General features: G+C 39.4%; 2 protein-coding genes across 2 annotated transcripts in view; both read right to left on the bottom strand.

The window, feature by feature from the left end:
* Positions 1 to 917: 917 nt before the first annotated feature.
* On the bottom strand, positions 918 to 3414 carry LOC307040818 (E3 ubiquitin-protein ligase TRIM35-like). The gene is made up of 2 exons (XM_079683949.1): positions 1307 to 3414; positions 918 to 1171 (listed from the first exon to the last, which is right to left on the bottom strand). The coding sequence occupies exon 1, from the start codon at positions 3177 to 3179 to the stop codon at positions 1785 to 1787; it is 1395 nt and encodes a 464-aa protein (XP_079540075.1). The 5' UTR covers positions 3180 to 3414; the 3' UTR covers positions 918 to 1171; positions 1307 to 1784.
* A 7193-nt stretch (positions 3415 to 10607) lies between these two features.
* The window catches only part of spg11 (SPG11 vesicle trafficking associated, spatacsin), a 10009-nt gene continuing 2494 nt past the window's right edge, over positions 10608 to 18122 (bottom strand). The window contains exons 3-7 of the mRNA XM_079683980.1: positions 18112 to 18122; positions 17757 to 17833; positions 17073 to 17228; positions 13408 to 13559; positions 10608 to 11174 (exon numbers count right to left, since the gene is read on the bottom strand). The exon at positions 18112 to 18122 is cut by the window's right edge and continues 158 nt beyond it. Coding sequence (XP_079540106.1) covers positions 11003 to 11174; positions 13408 to 13559; positions 17073 to 17228; positions 17757 to 17833; positions 18112 to 18122 — 568 coding nt within the window. The 3' untranslated portion in view covers positions 10608 to 11002. The remainder of the gene's footprint in view (positions 11175 to 13407; positions 13560 to 17072; positions 17229 to 17756; positions 17834 to 18111) is intronic.

Below are 18122 nucleotides of genomic sequence, written 5' to 3'. Positions count from 1 at the left end.
TTACTGCCAAAAATAACGGCGTTACAGTAACGCGTTACTGTGACGCGTTAGTCCCAACACTGCTTATAGATAACTATTAGCTAACTTTTTCAACCATACTTATAGCTAATTTATCGCTAAATGTTTCAACCGTACCCATAGCTACCTATTAGCTAACTGTTTCAGCTGTACTTATAGCTAGCTATTAGCTAACTTTTTCAGCCATACCTATAGCTAACTATTAGCTAACTGTTTCAACCATACTTATAGCTAACTATAAGCTAACCTTTTCAACCATACTTATAGTTAACTATAAGCTAACTGTTTCAGCTTTACTTATAGCTAACTATTAGCTAACTGTTTCAGCTTTACTTATAGCTAACTATTAGCTAACTTTTTCAACCATACTTATAGTTAACTATAAGCTAACTGTTTCAGCTTTACTTATAGCTAACTATTAGCTAACTGTTCCAACCATACATATAGCTAACTATTAGCTAACTGTTTAAACTGTACTTATAGCTAACTATTAGCTAACTGTTCCAACCATACTTATAGCTAACTATTAGCTAACTGTTTAAACTGTACTTATAGATAGCTACAGTAACTGTATTCAACTTTACTTATACAGTAGATAACTATTAGATAAATATAAGTGTTTTTTTGTACATTACGTCCTTCTCAGTAATAGCAAAACTTTTGGAAAACATAAAATAATTTTTTATCACAAATGTCTTTAATTGGAATGCAGACAGTCTTGCTCTCAGATTTATTTTCTGAAGGCATTATAAAGACACATCAATAACCCCATAGTTGTTTACAGCTGCAAAAAAATACTTCTTGAGCTGGGAAGTCGTTCAAAACTCAGGGTGTTCATGAGATTGAGTTGTAATGCGGAAACAACATGGACACTACAAACAAGATGCGAAAACAACATGTTGATTTGTGATAGAAAGTGTCTTTATTTTGCATATTTAAAGTGTCATTTCATTCAGTCCTAAACCCGGGAATGAGCAATATAACAAATTCCAAAGATTAAACCATGTATGTGTTTAAGTCATAAACACAGGACGGTAAACTTAGACCGGACTTGAACCATTTTTTATTTATTTTTTATAATTGAATTTGTGTTTTTCTTGAAATATTTACAGGCTTTGAATTTTTCTGAGACACTTTAATCGTCCAGATTTAACTTTCCTTTCTAATAAGGAAATACCATGTTAAATAAAAATGTTTTAACATGTTACACCAACAAACAAACCAATCTAAATCACCTGCTGTTTAAACATATAGACTTTAAAGATATAATCAATAATGTCATGTAGACCCTTCACCCTAAAACATAAAAGATTGAAATTCGGAAACAGGAGCAAACGTATAATATTATAATTACATTATAAATTCTGAAAATGTTACATGTTTGTAAAGTGCAGTCAACCCGGTTTCTGGTTCAAGCTTACTGAGTGTATTTTGATCACTTTAATAAAACAATTTAAAAAGTCTTTCACAAAAACCCCTTCAGTATTTCAGAAACCCCCCCAAAAAAACCTAAATACATCATTGAGGAAATAAAACGTTGACTTGACCAAGAAAAACATTTAATTATATTAAAACGTTTTTTGTTGTCGTTGCTTTTGTCTTTCTTATTTGTGTTTTGTTATCATATTTGAAAACCAGTTTTTTTACACGTTTCTTATAATTGGTTGTTATACTGTAAATGTCATCTACAACACAATGACAATCTTCATCATCATCGTCATCATCATCATCGTCATCATCATCATTATCATCATCATCATCATCATCTATTTCTGTTGTTCTACCCTCACAGAGACCGTCAATGGTAAGATCTGCAGTGGGAGAGTATCCTCATTGTTAATGTATGGAAACAGCCTCTCAGTGAAAGTGTGTGTGAAGGTGTGTATGTGTGTGTTCGTGTCAGGATCAGAGAACGACAGCGTCCCTCTGTTCCAGTCCAGATTCACTCTGACCCTCCGGAGCTTCTTCTGAAATGGGAGAACAACACTTCCATCTGGTGGGGAGAGTGCATAATATTCACCATCACTGAACCATATTCTCCATGATCCAAACCGTACGTCTACCTTCCTGTCGACAGACTCTGCTAACACACCAAGTTCCCAGTCTGTACAGTCTCTAACCCAGACGTCCCAGCTGTGAGTCCCTGAGTTAAAGCCCTCAGAGCCCAGGACAGAGTGGTATGAACCAATAAGCCTCTCTGGATTATTAGGAAGTGTCTGTCTCCCTCGTCCACTCACACTGGTCAGATCTACAGACAGGGTGAGGTTTGAATTAGCAGTGTTTGGATCCAGGATGAGAGGAGAGTAGGACACCATGTCCTTCATCTTGCTCCAGATGTTGAAGCTGAGGTTGCCCAGGTGTTTGGCCTGGTCTATCAGAGCTCCTGAGGGCAGCTGTGGATCCTCCAGCAGGGGGCGCTGCAGCCTCCCCACTGCAGCCTTGTAGTTGAGCAGGAAGGAGACGTCTTCAGCTCTCAGCTCCTCCTCTGTGGCTCTGACTGTGTGAGAAAGAGCTGCTATCTCTCTGCTCACAGCCTCCATCTTCTCCTCCATCATCCTCCTCTTCTGCTTCTCTTCCTCCCTCAGTGCAGCCATCCTGGCCTCCTCTTCCTCTTCTAGAAACTGGTGAAGCTTCTGAAACTGCTTCTTAATCTGCGTCTCTGTGTGTTGAGCCTGGAGCTTCATGTGTCCTGCTGTTTGAGCACACTTCACTTTAACTTCTTTAAAAGTCTCTAACTTCTTCTTGAAGGGCTTCAGAGATGTCTGGAGCTTCTCTCTGAGATCCTGAGCAGCTTCATCGATGGGTCTGAATCTGTGGTCGCTGTGTGTTTTTGAGTCTCTGCAGACGACACACACTGGCTGCTGATGGTCCAGACAGAAGAGCTTGAGTTTCTCAGAGTGCAGACTGCAGAGAGCCTCTGGAGATCTCTGGTCTCTCTCCTGGAGGAAACTCTCACACAGGTTCTTTAGCACCAGGTTAGAAGGAGGCTTTGACCGTGAAGATCGTCTCTTACAAAGTGGACACTCTTTGATCACTTTCCCCGTCCACCAGCTCTGCAGACAGTCTCTACAGAAGCTGTGGCTGCAGGACAGGACGACAGGATCTTTAAAGACTCCATGGCAGACAGAACAGCAGAAATCTTCCTCTAATCTGGAAGCCATTTATTCTCAGAGTGAAGCAGAAAACACGGCAGCAGCCGCTCCCTGAAAGTTACTTCCTCTTTGACTTCTGGTAAAACTCTGGTTCAGTGATTCAGCAGCTGCTTGAAGTGGAAGTATTCCAGTTTCCCTCCTGTGGTCGTCCTCTCTCAGGGGAAGTGCTGCTCTTAGTCTAAAGGTGACTCTAACCGTCCGTCTCTCTTTGTGTGTGTGTGTGTGTGTGTGTGTGTGTGTGTGTGTGTGTCGTCTCAGTAAACAGAATAACAAACTGTTTCCTGGTTTGTCACAGTGTGTCACGTGGTGGGCGGATCTTCATATTACAGTATGTTTGCATGTAGAGGGGGAAGTAAAACAATGAGAAGCCGGGTGGGAGACAGATGGGTTTAATTCTCTTTGCAGCTTATTATATGTCCAGCACTGCCTGCAGAGATAATGTTGCAATATTTAAGAAGAACTCTGCAGGTTATAGACGGTAAAATACTGTGTTAGTGTGTGAAAGGTAAAGCTGATAAAGTACAAACAATCTCACACATAATTTCACTAAAAACAGGTCTGGGGCCAGTTGGGTGAACAGAGTAGTCTGATGCTTATATTGGTCTCAGACAGTTAGCTCCCCATAATAATGTGTGTAAACAGTGGTTAACCTGGTTCAAGCTTACTGAGTGTATCTGGGTCACTTTAATAAAGCAATACAAATTCTAGTTTAATAAAAACTATTAAAGTATTGCTGAAAAAAATCTCACAAAATGTGCTAAATATATCATTCAGGAATGATTTTTGCTCCATCTAACAGAGAATGAGAAGCATAACCCAAGATTTGTGGGAAAGGAGGGACACCTGCTGGCAGACATATCAAGCTTATATAAATTAAAACAGTAAAAGACCATGTTTGTTCCTGGTTGAGAGTTGTAAAGTTATAATGCATAACCTCATTTATTTAAATAAACTCAATTTGCAAAATGTTTTAACTGTTTATCAATTAATTTTAGCCAAATATTAGCAGTGTTTCAACTGTCTATCCCATACTTAAAGCTAAGTATTAGCTAACTGCTTTTATTTATCTATTAGCATTAATGTATTACTTTTAGCTAACTACTTTAACTGTTTATGAATTATTTTAGCAAATTATTTCAACCATTAATCTAAAAATGTCAGCTAATCATTTAAACCGTTTGTCCAATTTTGGTATCTAACTATTCATACAGTTTATACAATACTTTTAGCTAACTGCTAGCTAACTGTTTCAAACGTACTCAGAGCTAACTATTAACTAACTGTGTCAACCGTACTTATAGCTAACTATAAGCTAACTGTATTCAACCATACTTAAAGCCAACTTCTAGCATAAGGTTTCAACCGTTCTTATAGCTAACTATTAGCTTACTGTTTCAACTGTACTTATAGCCAGGGCTGCACATAACTGGTGCGCACCTCCGCCAAAAAAAGAGCACCGGGTCATTTGAAAAAAGGCGCATTTGCGTACCAACATTGAGAGAGAGAGAGGGAGAGAGAGAAAAGAGAGAAGAGAGAGAGAAAGATATATGCGAGTTGCATATGAACTCAGGGCCGGCCCGTAGCACTGAGGTTGATGGTCGCCTAGGGCGCCAGATCTGGGGGGCGCTGCGCTGGTAGTTCTGGGAGGGAAAAAAACATTTTTGACCGTTGGGGCTCATCCTAATTTTCGGCCTTGATGTAACAACATTCATAATTAAGTAAATGTAACACCCTTTTCACCCCGGTTACACGTTTTATTTGCCCTTTACGATGGGCGCTGTAAGTGATGAAAATGGGGGATGTTGGTTTCTCTGGCGCCCGCAGCTCACAGCCAAAGTGAGAGCGTGGAAGCGAGCGAGAGAGAGAGGGAGGGTGAACCGGTACCGGCGCTGTTGTTAATAGAATCTGGTGCGAGCTGCTCTAACGGATATAAGAAGAAGATGTTTCTACAATGATGTGGAGGGAGAGTCCTCTCCAGTCAGACTGAGAGGCTGATAACTACAGCTCAGTGAGGTAAAGGACTCTTGAGTGTTTAGATAGTTCACTTTAGTCTAAGTTCAAACGGTTTGGTCACAATTTATGTAAACACATATTTCCAAGGCACTCCTTTATAATTATTGGGATAAACAGGTTTGAAATCATTTCAATGTATACTATAGGACAGTAACCAAAAATATCCTTTAAAACTGGAGAGATAAAAAAAAATGCATAAATAAATAAATGTTAAGGTCAAATAAGATATGAATGAACAACACAAATAAAATAAGTTACATTCATTTGTTATTGGCTATGGTAGGTTATTGGTTATGTTCACATAATTATTTGATTACATCCACTTGTCTAAGATGACAACAGAGACTTTCGACCCAAAACCAGCTGTTGACTTGTGGATGCAAGCAGCTAATCGCAGACTCAACCAGAGAGAAAGAAGTAGGCCTACATCATCAGCTACCATGTCTGACAGAGAGGAAGACAGTGAGGAGAACAGTCAGGAGGTTAGTGATGACAGCTTGTAGGATTACTGGTCGTGCTAATATAATGTGGTCTTGTGTTCACCTCTGCATGTGTGTTCTGTGTTCACCTCTGCATGTGTGTTCTGTGTTCACCTCTGCATGTGTGTTCTGTGTTCACCTCTGCATGTTCTGTGTTCACCTCTGCATGTGTGTTCTGTGTTCACCTCTGCATGTGTGTTCTGTGTTCACCTCTGCATGTGTGTTCTGTGTTCACCTCTGCATGTGTGTTCAGTGCCGTGTGTCTGGCAAATAAAGTCAAGACCCCCTCAAAAGTTACGGTTTATTTCATTTTAAGGATGAGCACCAAGCAACATCTCCAGGTGCTCCTTTGAGAACCAGGGCAAAAAAGTGATGTGCACCCGTGGTTATAGCTAACTATTAGCTAACTGTTTCAACCGTACTCAGCGATGAGTACGGTTGAAACAGTTAGCTAATAGTTAACAGTGTCAACTGTATTTATAGCCAGGGGTTAAATTGGGCCGTGGAAGGAATTACAATGTTCAAATATATAAATATATAAATATATATATATATATATATATATATATATATATCTATATATATATATATATACATACATTACACTTAATATATTTTAATACATTTTAACATATGGCTCCTACATATACTATACCTGCCAACCGTACCGATTTGGGCGGTAGTCTACCGCTTTTGACATGTTTCTACCGCCTACCAACTTAGCTGGCTTTCCCTACAGATTTTCAATCTTCCCAAACTATAACAAATCAAAATGACACTCCATAGACACTGGACTCCACTTTTGGCGGACACCGTTTGCAGCGTGTCTGTGATCGCATCATACAAACAGTCCTCTGTGTTTCTGAAAGAGAAACAACGTGCAGAGGAAAGGCAGCGTTACCCCCGACGAGGCATTTGAGTCCTGCAGGATTTCCCCGTCAATATCAGTGTCTCGAAAACACATGTTGGCGACTGAAAGACATCCAGTGTTTGGTCTTTTCCGGAAGCATCCTACAGTGTCTCAACTGAAAGAGGACCAGAAACACATTACAAATATAATAACATGTGGAGACTTTGGGATATTTATCTCCCATTCATTACTTTTCGGCATTTTACAGACCAGACATGTCGTTGATGTCATTATTTAACATACTCCCACTTTTTCTGAAAAATGCATAAAATGATGCAATGTGTTAAACACATGGTTTATACATGTGATTACTGGGGCTCCATTTCTTCTGATTACCTCATTTGGGCGTGCACATTTGCCGCGTGCAAACCTACCTCTTTTGGATTGGAAAGGTTGGCATGTATGCATATACGTCAAAAAAAAATATTGTCAACATTTTTTAATAGACAGCTATAATTAGCTGAATACACTAATGTGAGACAAAAACAACAGAATTAAATATGGTCTCAATTCTTAATGTTTAACTATTTACAATACAACAGTCTCACGGCATTTCGTGTCATAGTCACAAAATTAATCTATTGATTCGTGTTCACCAACACGATTTCGCAATGTTTTCGTGTCACACAGAACAATTTTAAAAGCAATGTAAATAATAACAAATTAGAAGGAAAAAGAGATTTTTTAAAAATACAGATTTTAGAAACAATGTATTTCTATTGGTAGTATGTTTCATAATAACAAATTAGAAGGAGAAAAAAAAGGTGATCAAAAATACAGATGTCAGTATTCTGAGGCTCCTCTGAGGCCCCATTTATTTTCCTCGCGGACGGCAAAAAAACTCTGACATTATACAATAAAAAAAAAAAGGGATAGGGTTAGGCTTAGGGTAAGATATTGAGTAAGAAATTGTTTTTACGAACCCCACAGCTTCTGGTCTTCAAAGACCCGACCGGACAAAGAGACGTGCTGCAGGCACGAAACATACTACCAATAGAAATACATTGCTTTTAAAATCGTTCTGTGTGACACGAAATAAATGCATATATATATATATATATATATATATATATATATATATATACATATATATACATATATATATATATATGTTTCTGGATTATTAGCCCCGCTGCATTTAATGCATATATTACTGTATTCTCCCAGAATATGAATGGACTTTTTTGTTATTGGCACCAAAACAATCTAAATTGTTTTATTTCTAATGATTTCAAAGTTGTAGCCCACCATTGAACAAATAAAACATCAACTAAAAAGTGAACCATTGATGCCTGAGCTGGACCGATGTTATCCTCACCATTTAGTTTACCTTCCTGCACATGATAAACTCATACTCTATATGTGTTCATTTCACTGTGAATTGAGTTTGTCCTGAGCAGTCTCTTCCTCCACCGTCACTACATACAGTATATATACATTACCCTTAGTCTGTGTTTCCAGTTCATCATTAGTTTGAGCTAAGTGCATGATCTGAGTACTTCTACTCAAGAACAAGATCTGAGTACTTCTACTTTTACTCAAGAACAAGATCTGAGTACTTCTACTTTTACTACAAGATCTGAGTACTTCTACTTTTACTCAAGAACAAGATCTGAGTACTTCTACTTTTACTCAAGAACAAGATCTGAGTACTTCTACTTTTACTCAAGAACAAGATCTGAGTACTTCTACTTTTACTACAAGATCTGAGTACTTCTACTTTTACTCAAGAACAAGATCTGAGTACTTCTACTTTTACTCAAGAACAAGATCTGAGTACTTCTACTTTTACTACAAGATCTGAGTACTTCTACTTTTACCAAGAACAAGATCTGAGTACTTCTACTTTTACTCAAGTACAAGATCTGAGTACTTCAAGATCTGAGTACTTCTACTTTTACTCAAGTACATGATCTGAGTACTTCTACTTTGACTCAAGTACAAAATCTGAGTACTTCTACTTTTACTCAAGTACATGATCTGAGTACTTCTACTTTGACTCAAGTACAAGATCTGAGTACTTCTACTTTTACTCAAGTACATGATCTGAGTACTTCTACTTTTACCAAGAACAAGATCTGAGTACTTCTACTTTTACCAAGAACAAGATCTGAGTACTTCTACTTTTACTCAAGAACAAGATCTGAGTACTTCTACTTTTACTCAAGAACAAGATCTGAGTACTTCTACTTTTACTCAAGAACAAGATCTGAGTACTTCTACTTTTACTCAAGTACAACATCTGAGTACTTCTACTTTGACTACAAGATCTGAGTACTTCTACTTTTAATCAAGTACAAGATCTGAGTACTTCTACTTTTACTCAAGAACATGATCTGAGTACTTCTACTTTTACTCAAGAACAAGATCTGAGTACTCCTACTTTTGCTCAAGAACAAGATCTGAGTACTTCTACTTTTACTCAAGAACATGATCTGAGTACTCCTACTTTTGCTCAAGAACAAGATCTGAGTACTTCTACTTTTACTCAAGAACAAGATCTGAGTACTTCTACTTTTACTCAAGTACAATATCTGAGTACTTCTACTTTTACTCAAGAACAAGATCTGAGTACTCCTACTTTTGCTCAAGAACAAGATCTGAGTACTTCTACTTTTACTCAAGAACATGATCTGAGTACTCCTACTTTTGCTCAAGAACAAGATCTGAGTACTTCTACTTTTACTCAAGAACAAGATCTGAGTACTTCTACTTTTACCAAGAACAAGATCTGAGTACTTCTACTTTTACTCAAGAACAAGATCTGAGTACTTCTACTTTTACTCAAGAACAAGATCTGAGTACTTCTACTTTTACTCAAGAACAAGATCTGAGTACTTCTACTTTTACTCAAGTACAACATCTGAGTACTTCTACTTTGACTACAAGATCTGAGTACTTCTACTTTTAATCAAGTACAAGATCTGAGTACTTCTACTTTTACTCAAGAACATGATCTGAGTACTTCTACTTTTACCAAGAACACGATCTGAGTACTTCTACTGTTACTCAAGAACAAGATCTGAGTACTTCTACTTTTACTCAAGAACAAGATCTGAGTACTTCTACTTTTACCAAGAACACGATCTGAGTACTTCTACTGTTACTCAAGAACAAGATCTGAGTACTTCTACTTTTACTCAAGAACAAGATCTGAGTACTTCTACTTTTACCAAGAACACGATCTGAGTACTTCTACTGTTACTCAAGAACAAGATCTGAGTACTCCTACTTTTGCTCAAGAACATGATCTGAGTACTCCTACTTTTGCTCAAGAACAAGATCTGAGTACTTCTACTTTTACTCAAGAACAAGATCTGAGTACTTCTACTTTTACTCAAGTACAATATCTGAGTACTTCTACTTTTACTCAAGAACAAGATCTGAGTACTCCTACTTTTGCTCAAGAACAAGATCTGAGTACTTCTACTTTTACTCAAGAACAAGATCTGAGTACTTCTACTTTTACTCAAGAACAAGATCTGAGTACTTCTACTTTTACTCAAGAACAAGATCTGAGTACTTCTACTTTTACTCAAGAACAAGATCTGAGTACTTCTACTTTTACTCAAGTACAATATCTGAGTACTTCTACTTTTACTCAAGAACAAGATCTGAGTACTCCTACTTTTGCTCAAGAACAAGATCTGAGTACTTCTACTTTTACTCAAGAACAAGATCTGAGTACTTCTACTTTTACTCAAGTACAAGATCTGAGTACTTCTACTTTTACTCAAGTACAACATCTGAGTACTTCTCCCAACTCTGTTCATCGCTCAGGTGGAAATCACAGAAAAGACTTGAGGAGCAAACAGAGCTTGGACTACCATCTAGTGGACAAACAGAAAACTACACCCACACACTTAGAGCCCAACAGCAGACTTTGAGTTACTGGAAATAAAATACATTTTCTGTAAGTATTGTGCAGTTTTGAAGAACCTGAGTGTTACATATTATTATAATACCCGCTGTAATCAACTGAAGAAATCATTGTATTTTATTATACATAAAAATATATCCACTAAGTAATCCACACACGTTAGAAAGAGTCTTTAATGTACATTTTTTAAAGCGTAATTTCATAATTTCTGTGAAGATCTTTGAATCATCCGTTTCAAAGAGAGAATCATCAGTGGTGCAGGAATGAGTCCTAAACCCTGAAATGAGTCAGCATCACTTCCTGTCCCCTGGTCTGGAAGTCAATGGTCTTCTGAATGTGTTTTAGGTTGTTAGTCTGAAATAAGGTCAGTGGTGAGTAGATTCCCCACTGCTGAACTAAACGTGAGTTTGTTTGACACACAGATTATTTTCTGCAATAATCCAAAAACCACGTGGAGGAATCCCATTGGAGCAGGGAGATGCTGCCTTCAGGGACCACCACATCCCTCCAGCTCTCTGTATTCCAGCCGGTGGTTCTGGCGGGGATTGGATCAGCTGGCCAGCCGGTCCCTCAGGTATCCGGAGGAGTGTGTGTCCTGCAGCAGAGCCTTGCTGACGTCCAGAAGGTTCTGTTGGTAGGCCAGTCTGTAGCGGCTGAACACGTGCTCACAGTGAGAGAGCAGGCGGCGAGCATTAGAGACACTGCAGGGAGCCCCGTCCAGCCTACACACACACACACACACACACACACACACACACACACACACACACACACACACACACACACACACACACACACACACACACACACACACACACACACACACACACACACACACACACACACACACACACACACACACACACACACACACACACACACACACACACACACACACACACACACACACACACACACACACACACACACGTCAAATTAATGCGGTGGACGTAAATATCAAATACTCAAGCAAAGTACAAGTACCTCAAAGTAATACTGAGTACTTGATGGACTCCACCTCTGCTTCAAAGTATGCTTCACCATTTGTTGATTCAGTTTCAAAGACACTAACTATCTCTGACCCTGTCCACTGAGTATTATTCACAGCGATGCGTCATGCAGCCTCCCTCCGGTCAGTCTTTGTTTCTATTTTATTTGTATTTACAGGACTGTCTCAGAAAATTAGAATATTGTGATAAAGTTCTTTATTTTCTGTAATGCAATTAAAAAAACAAAAATGTCATACATTCTGGATTCATTACAAATCAACTGAAATATTGCAAGCCTTTTATTATTTTAATATTGCTGATTATGGCATACAGCTTAAGAAAACTCAAAAATCCTATCTCAAAAAATTAGAATAGTTCCTCAGACCAAGTAAAAAAAAAAGATTTATAACAGCAAAACACAATCAAACATTTGAAAATGTCCATTAATGCACTCAGTACTTGGTTGGGAATCCTTTTGCACGGATTACTGCATCAATGCGGCGTGGCATGGAGGCAATCAGCCTGTGGCATTGCTGAGGTGTTATGGATGCCCAGGATGCTTCAATAGCGGCCTTTAGCTCATTAGCATTGTTGGGTCTGGTGTCTTTCAGCTTCTTCTTCACAATACCCCACATATTCTCTATGGGGTTCAGGTCAGGGGAATTTGCAGGCCAATGGAGGACAGTAATGCCATGGTCAGTACACCAGTTACTGGTGGTTTTGGCACTGTGGGCAGGTGCCAGATCATGCTGGAAAATGAATTCCTCATCTCCATAGAGCTTTTCAGCAGACGGAAGCATGTAGTGCTCTAAAATCTCTTGGTACACAGCTGCATTTACTCTGGGCTTGATGAAACACAGTGGACCAACACCAGCAGCTGACATGGCTCCCCAAACCATCGCTGACTGTGGGAACTTCACACTGGATTTCAAGCAACTTGGATTTTGCTCCTCTCCAGCCTTTCTCCAGACTCTGGTGCCTTGACTTCCAAATGAAATACAAAACTTGCTTTCGTCTGAAAAGAGGACTTTGGACCACTGTGCAACTGTCCAGTGCTTCTTTTCCTTAGCCCAAGTCAGACGCCTCTTCCGTTGTCTTGAGTTCAGAAGTGGCTTGACCATGGGAATACGGCTATTGTAGCCCATTTCCCGGACACGTCTGTGAACAGTGACTTTTGATACCTGGACTCCAGCTTCAGTCCACTGTCTTTGAAGCTCCCCCAAATTCTGGAAGCGACTCTTCTTCACAATGCTGTTAAGGCTGCGGTCATCTCTCTTGGTTGTGCAGCGTTTCCTGCCACATTTCCCCCTTCCAACAGACTTTTTGTGGATGTGCTTTGAAACTGCACTCTGTGAACAGCTTGCTCTTTGAGACATTTCTTTTTGTGTCTTACCCTCCTGATGGAGGGTGTCAATGACGGTCCTCTGGACAGCAGTCAGATCAGCAGTCTTCCCCATACTTGTGATTTAGTTTACTGAACCAAGCTGAGTGTTTTTCAAGGCTCAGGAAACCCTTGCAGGTGTTTCGAGTTAATTAGACGATTCAAGTGATTCGTTGAACACCCTACTAGTATACTTTTTCATGATATTCTAATATTTAGAGATAGGATATTTGAGTTTTCTTAAGCTGTATGCCATAATCAGCAATATTAAAATAATAAAAGGCTTGCAATATTTCAGTTGATTTGTAATGAATCCAGAATGTATGACATTTTTGTTTTTTTAATTGCATTACAGAAAATAAAGAACTTTATCACAATATTCTAATTTTCTGAGACAGTCCTGTACATGCACTGTTTTTTCTGTTTTATCTCCTATATATATATGTTGCATTGTTCGAGGAGCCGGTGACCTCAGATTTCCGTTGTCATATCTACACTGCAGCTCTGTACAAATGATAATAAAAGCCTTGAATCTTGTCCCCCTGCTTGATTCTCTGCGGTGAGCACGGCGTCACGATGTCTTACTTTTTGAAGATGTCCTCGAACAGGGCGGAGGTGAGGGGGCGGAGGCGTTTGAAGTCCTCCAGGTAAACAAAGTCTCCGCTCAGGATCACCTTCTGGAACAAAATGTGAGGCCAGTCCGGACTGTAGCCGTACGCCTCGGCCACCACCAACACCTAAGAGACGAGAACAGGACTAATGAGAGACGCTGGATCAGGACCAGAGGGGGGAAGTAGAGGAGTACAAATACTGCGTTACTGTCTGGTATCAGTACTTTACTCCACTCTGACGAATTTGTACTTTGACTTCTTACACTTTGAACACAAATACCTGAACTTTCTACTTCTTACATGTTGAACACAAATACCTGAACTTTCTACTTCTTACATGTTGAACTCAAATACCTGTACTTTCTACTTCTTACATGTTGAACACAAATACCTGTACTTTCTACTTCTCACATGTTGAACTCAAATACCTGTACTTTCTACTTCTTACATGTTGAACACAAATACCTGTACTTTCTACTTCTTACATGTTGAACTCAAATACCTGTACTTTCTACTTCTTACATGTTGAACTCAAATACCTGTACTTTCTACTTCTCACATGTTGAACACAAATACCTGTACTTTCTACTTCTTACATGTTGAACTCAAATACCTGTACTTTCTACTTCTCACATGTTGAACTCAAATACCTGTACTTTCTACTTCTCACATGTTGAACTCAAATACCTGAACTTTCTACTTCTTACATGTTGAACTCAAATACCTGTACTTTCTACTTCTTACATGTTGAACACAAATACCTGAACTTTCTACTTCTTACATGTTGAACTCAAATACCTGTACTTTCTACTTCTTACATGTTGAACTCAAATACCTGAACTTTCTACTTCTTACATGTTGAACTCAAATACATGTACTTTCTACTTCTCACATGTTGAACTCAAATACCTGTACTTTCTACTTCTCACATGTTGAACTCAAATACCTGAACTTTCTACTTCTTACATGTTGAACTCAAATACCTGTACTTTCTACTTCTTACATGTTGAACACAAATACCTGAACTTTCTACTTCTCACATGTTGAACTCAAATACCTGTACTTTCTACTTCTTACATGTTGAACTCAAATACCTGTACTTTCTACTTCTTACATGTTGAACTCAAATACCTGTACTTTCTACTTCTCACATGTTGAACACAAATACCTGTACTTTCTACTTCTCACATGTTGAACTCAAATACCTGTACTTTCTACTTCTCACATGTTGAACACAAATACCTGTACTTTCTACTTCTCACATGTTGAACTCAAATACCTGTACTTTCTACTTCTTACATGTTGAACACAAATACCTGTACTTTCTACTTCTTACATGTTGAACTCAAATACCTGTACTTTCTACTTCTTACATGTTGAACTCAAATACCTGTACTTTCTACTTCTTACATGTTGAACTCAAATACCTGTACTTTCTACTTCTTACATGTTGAACTCAAATACCTGTACTTTCTACTTCTTACATGTTGAACTCAAATACCTGTACTTTCTACTTCTTACATGTTGAACTCAAATACCTGTACTTTCTACTTCTTACATGTTGAACTCAAATACCTGTACTTTCTACTTCTTACATGTTGAACTCAAATACCTGTACTTTCTACTTCTTACATGTTGAACACAAATACCTGTACTTTCTACTTCTTACATGTTGAACACAAATACCTGTACTTTCTACTTCTTACATGTTGAACTCAAATACCTGTACTTTCTACTTCTCACATGTTGAACACAAATACCTGTACTTTCTACTTCTTACATGTTGAACTCAAATACCTGTACTTTCTACTTCTTACATGTTGAACTCAAATACCTGTACTTTCTACTTCTTACATGTTGAACCCAAATACCTGTACTTTCTACTTCTTACATGTTGAACTCAAATACCTGTACTTTCTACTTCTCTCATTTTCCAAACAGGCTGGCTCCTTTAGTCTGAATGTGTGTTTGTGGCGTGATCATTATTATTTAGAGTCATTGCGTGCCTATTGATTTGAACACGATCCGTGTATCCATCATTTCCTGGTCTTCTCTAAAGAAGAGGGACCAATGGAAACGTTGTCATGTTGCCGTTGGTCACCATGGAAACATTCATTAGCTAACAATGACATTATTGTTCTATTAATATAAAGGCAGGTCAGGTACTCTTTAAAACAGCTGCTAGTTATGGGTACTTTTTACTGAAGTACATTTCAAAGCCTCTTTACTTTGACTTGAGTAAAGAAGTTTAGTCAGTACTTCTACTTTCACCAGAGTATTTTTTTTAAATCCACTAAGTACTCACACACGTTAGAAAGAGTCTTTAATGTACATTTTTAAAGCGTAATTTCAACATTTCTGTGAAGATTCGGAGCAGTGAATCATCCGTTTCAAAGAGAGAAACATCAGTGTCATCAGAGATACACAGGGATCTGAGCCTTTGCAGACCATTTACATGCACTAAAACCTAGATAGAACACACTACGAGAGAGGGAGAAGCGAAAAGCAGAATAGGGCCTCTTTAAGGCATGTCAGCAGGACTCTTTTCGTTCTAGAACTACAACAGGGGGGTATACTACGAAGCAGGATGTTCTCTTAGCGGCTAACTTCAGGGGAAACTCTGGGTTTCCGGTCCTACGAAGCTGGTTCTCTTTTTAGCGGGCTAGATCTCCATGGTAACTGATGCTGAGTGGCTAACCTGCCCCGGAGCAGGTTAGGTTGCAGGCTAAGAGCTCAACTCAGTGAAAGCACTGCCTGCTGACCAATCAGAGCTCAGTGTGCGGAGTTTAAAGCGATCAAGTCATATTACAGGAGAAAGGAAATACAGAAAAGCTGCCGTTGCAGGAAAGACGGCCGGCAGAAATCAGCGACTGTGTGAACGTGAACATTAATAGAATATCACCTCCCATCTTCAGAGCAATCTGACTATTAGAACATTAGCGTTAAGAAAGCTTACTTAAATATCTGCCACAACATAAGTAACCGGATCAGAGTAACATTAAGTACAGTCCGCGGCATATCACATCATAATGTATCATCTCCTTATCTGAGTCAGCTGAGCCGTATCTGGCCGTGCAACACTCACAGTGTCACATACTGGATGCAGAAGGATTATTTTAAGCAACACATTAAGTTGAGGAAACACTGGAGTCAAATGTAATGAAAGTCAGATGGTGTCTTAGACGGGGCAGTGATATCATAAACCTGTTCATGTACGCATTCAAACACTTGTTCTGTTACCAGCTGTATTCACCTTGCAGGTGCAGCTATGTGGCTTTGATCCTGGATCAAGTGTTTAAGTCATGGATGTTTAAAGTTGAACTTCTTCATATGTCTAATATTATAGTTGACTTTTCATTCAGGAAGTATGACGCTGCGCTGTCAGTACGCTTCTCCATGTTTGTGATTGGTCGAATGCTCCAGATACCACCCCTTTCATGTGAATGCGCACCTAACTAAATAGGACACGGCTGGCTTGAGCGAACGAGTTGATAACCAGCGTCGTAGGACCGTTTAGCGAGAGCGCGTATGTTTTGGATTAGGCCAACCGGCTAACTCAAACATATCCAGGTTAGGTTGAACCAGCTTCGTAGTATACCCCCCTGGCCTCTGACTGACACACACACACACACACAATACCTGGTAGCAGCTCGGCAGCACAGTGACGGCGCTCAGCAGCTCTGGAGGCTGCAGGTTGACGAGCTGCAGGTCTGAGTCCTGCTTCAGGAAGTGAAGCTGCAGAGCCACAAGCTTCGCTGTCCGCACGCAGCGAGTCGCCTGGCGCACACACGAGTCCTGAAACACACACACACACACACACACACACACACACACACACACACACACACACACACACACACACACACACACACACACACACACACACACACACACACACACACACACACACACACACACACACACACACACACACACACACACACACACACACACACACACACACACACACACACACACACACACACACACACACACAGGGAAGTTAACCTTCAATGCAGTAGATTGCTTATTTTCTGCAACGCTGCTTCCCTGGACATCTTCAAGTCTTCATTAAAAACTCACCTGTCCTTCATGACCTTTGACCCCTAACCCATCACAGCCCCCCTGATCCCACTCCTACTGCTAGTTCTTTAATTTGTACTTTATTAAGTGTCCCTCTTGTTTGCTTGTTTGTTTGTTTGTTCACCATGTAAAGTGGTCTTGAGTCCCTTGAAAGGCGCTATACAAATGTAATCTATTACTTTGATTATTATTCCAAATGTAATGAAGAGTCCCGGTGCTCTGTGGGGGGTGGGGGTGTACCTTGGAGAAGCTCTCTGCAGCGTCCTTCAGCAGGCCCAGCACCTTGACCAGAGAACTCTTCAGCTCAGGATTCACCACTGGAAATACAAACAGCAGCATGACTTCACTGTGTCTCACATATAGACAGACAAGTTGAAGAGACATCCTGTGCCTGAGCTCCTGCAGTGTGGATGTTACCCAGCAGGCCAGCTCACAGGCTTAAAGCTAACATACAGTAATCAAATTAACTCTAGGTTTGCAAATGTGCACGTTTTCCAGAATGAATACCACTAACGTCCCCATTTTGAATCCTCAGCTGTGGCGACTTGATGTCTTGTTGAGTAATTGGATATTTTTGGTTTAGTTTTTGTCTCACCCCAGGCCTGG

This window comes from Notothenia rossii, assembly GCF_949606895.1.
Source record: "Notothenia rossii genome assembly, chromosome: 5".
Lineage (NCBI taxonomy): Eukaryota > Metazoa > Chordata > Actinopteri > Perciformes > Nototheniidae > Notothenia > Notothenia rossii.
Note: the sequence above shows the minus strand (reverse complement) of the source record. Positions and strands in the feature narration are given on the sequence as shown.

Coding starts and splice junctions, on each gene's coding strand:
- LOC307040818 (XM_079683949.1), bottom strand. CDS start 3,179: ATGGCTTCCAGATTAGAGGAAGATTTCTGCTGTTCTGTCTGCCATGGA.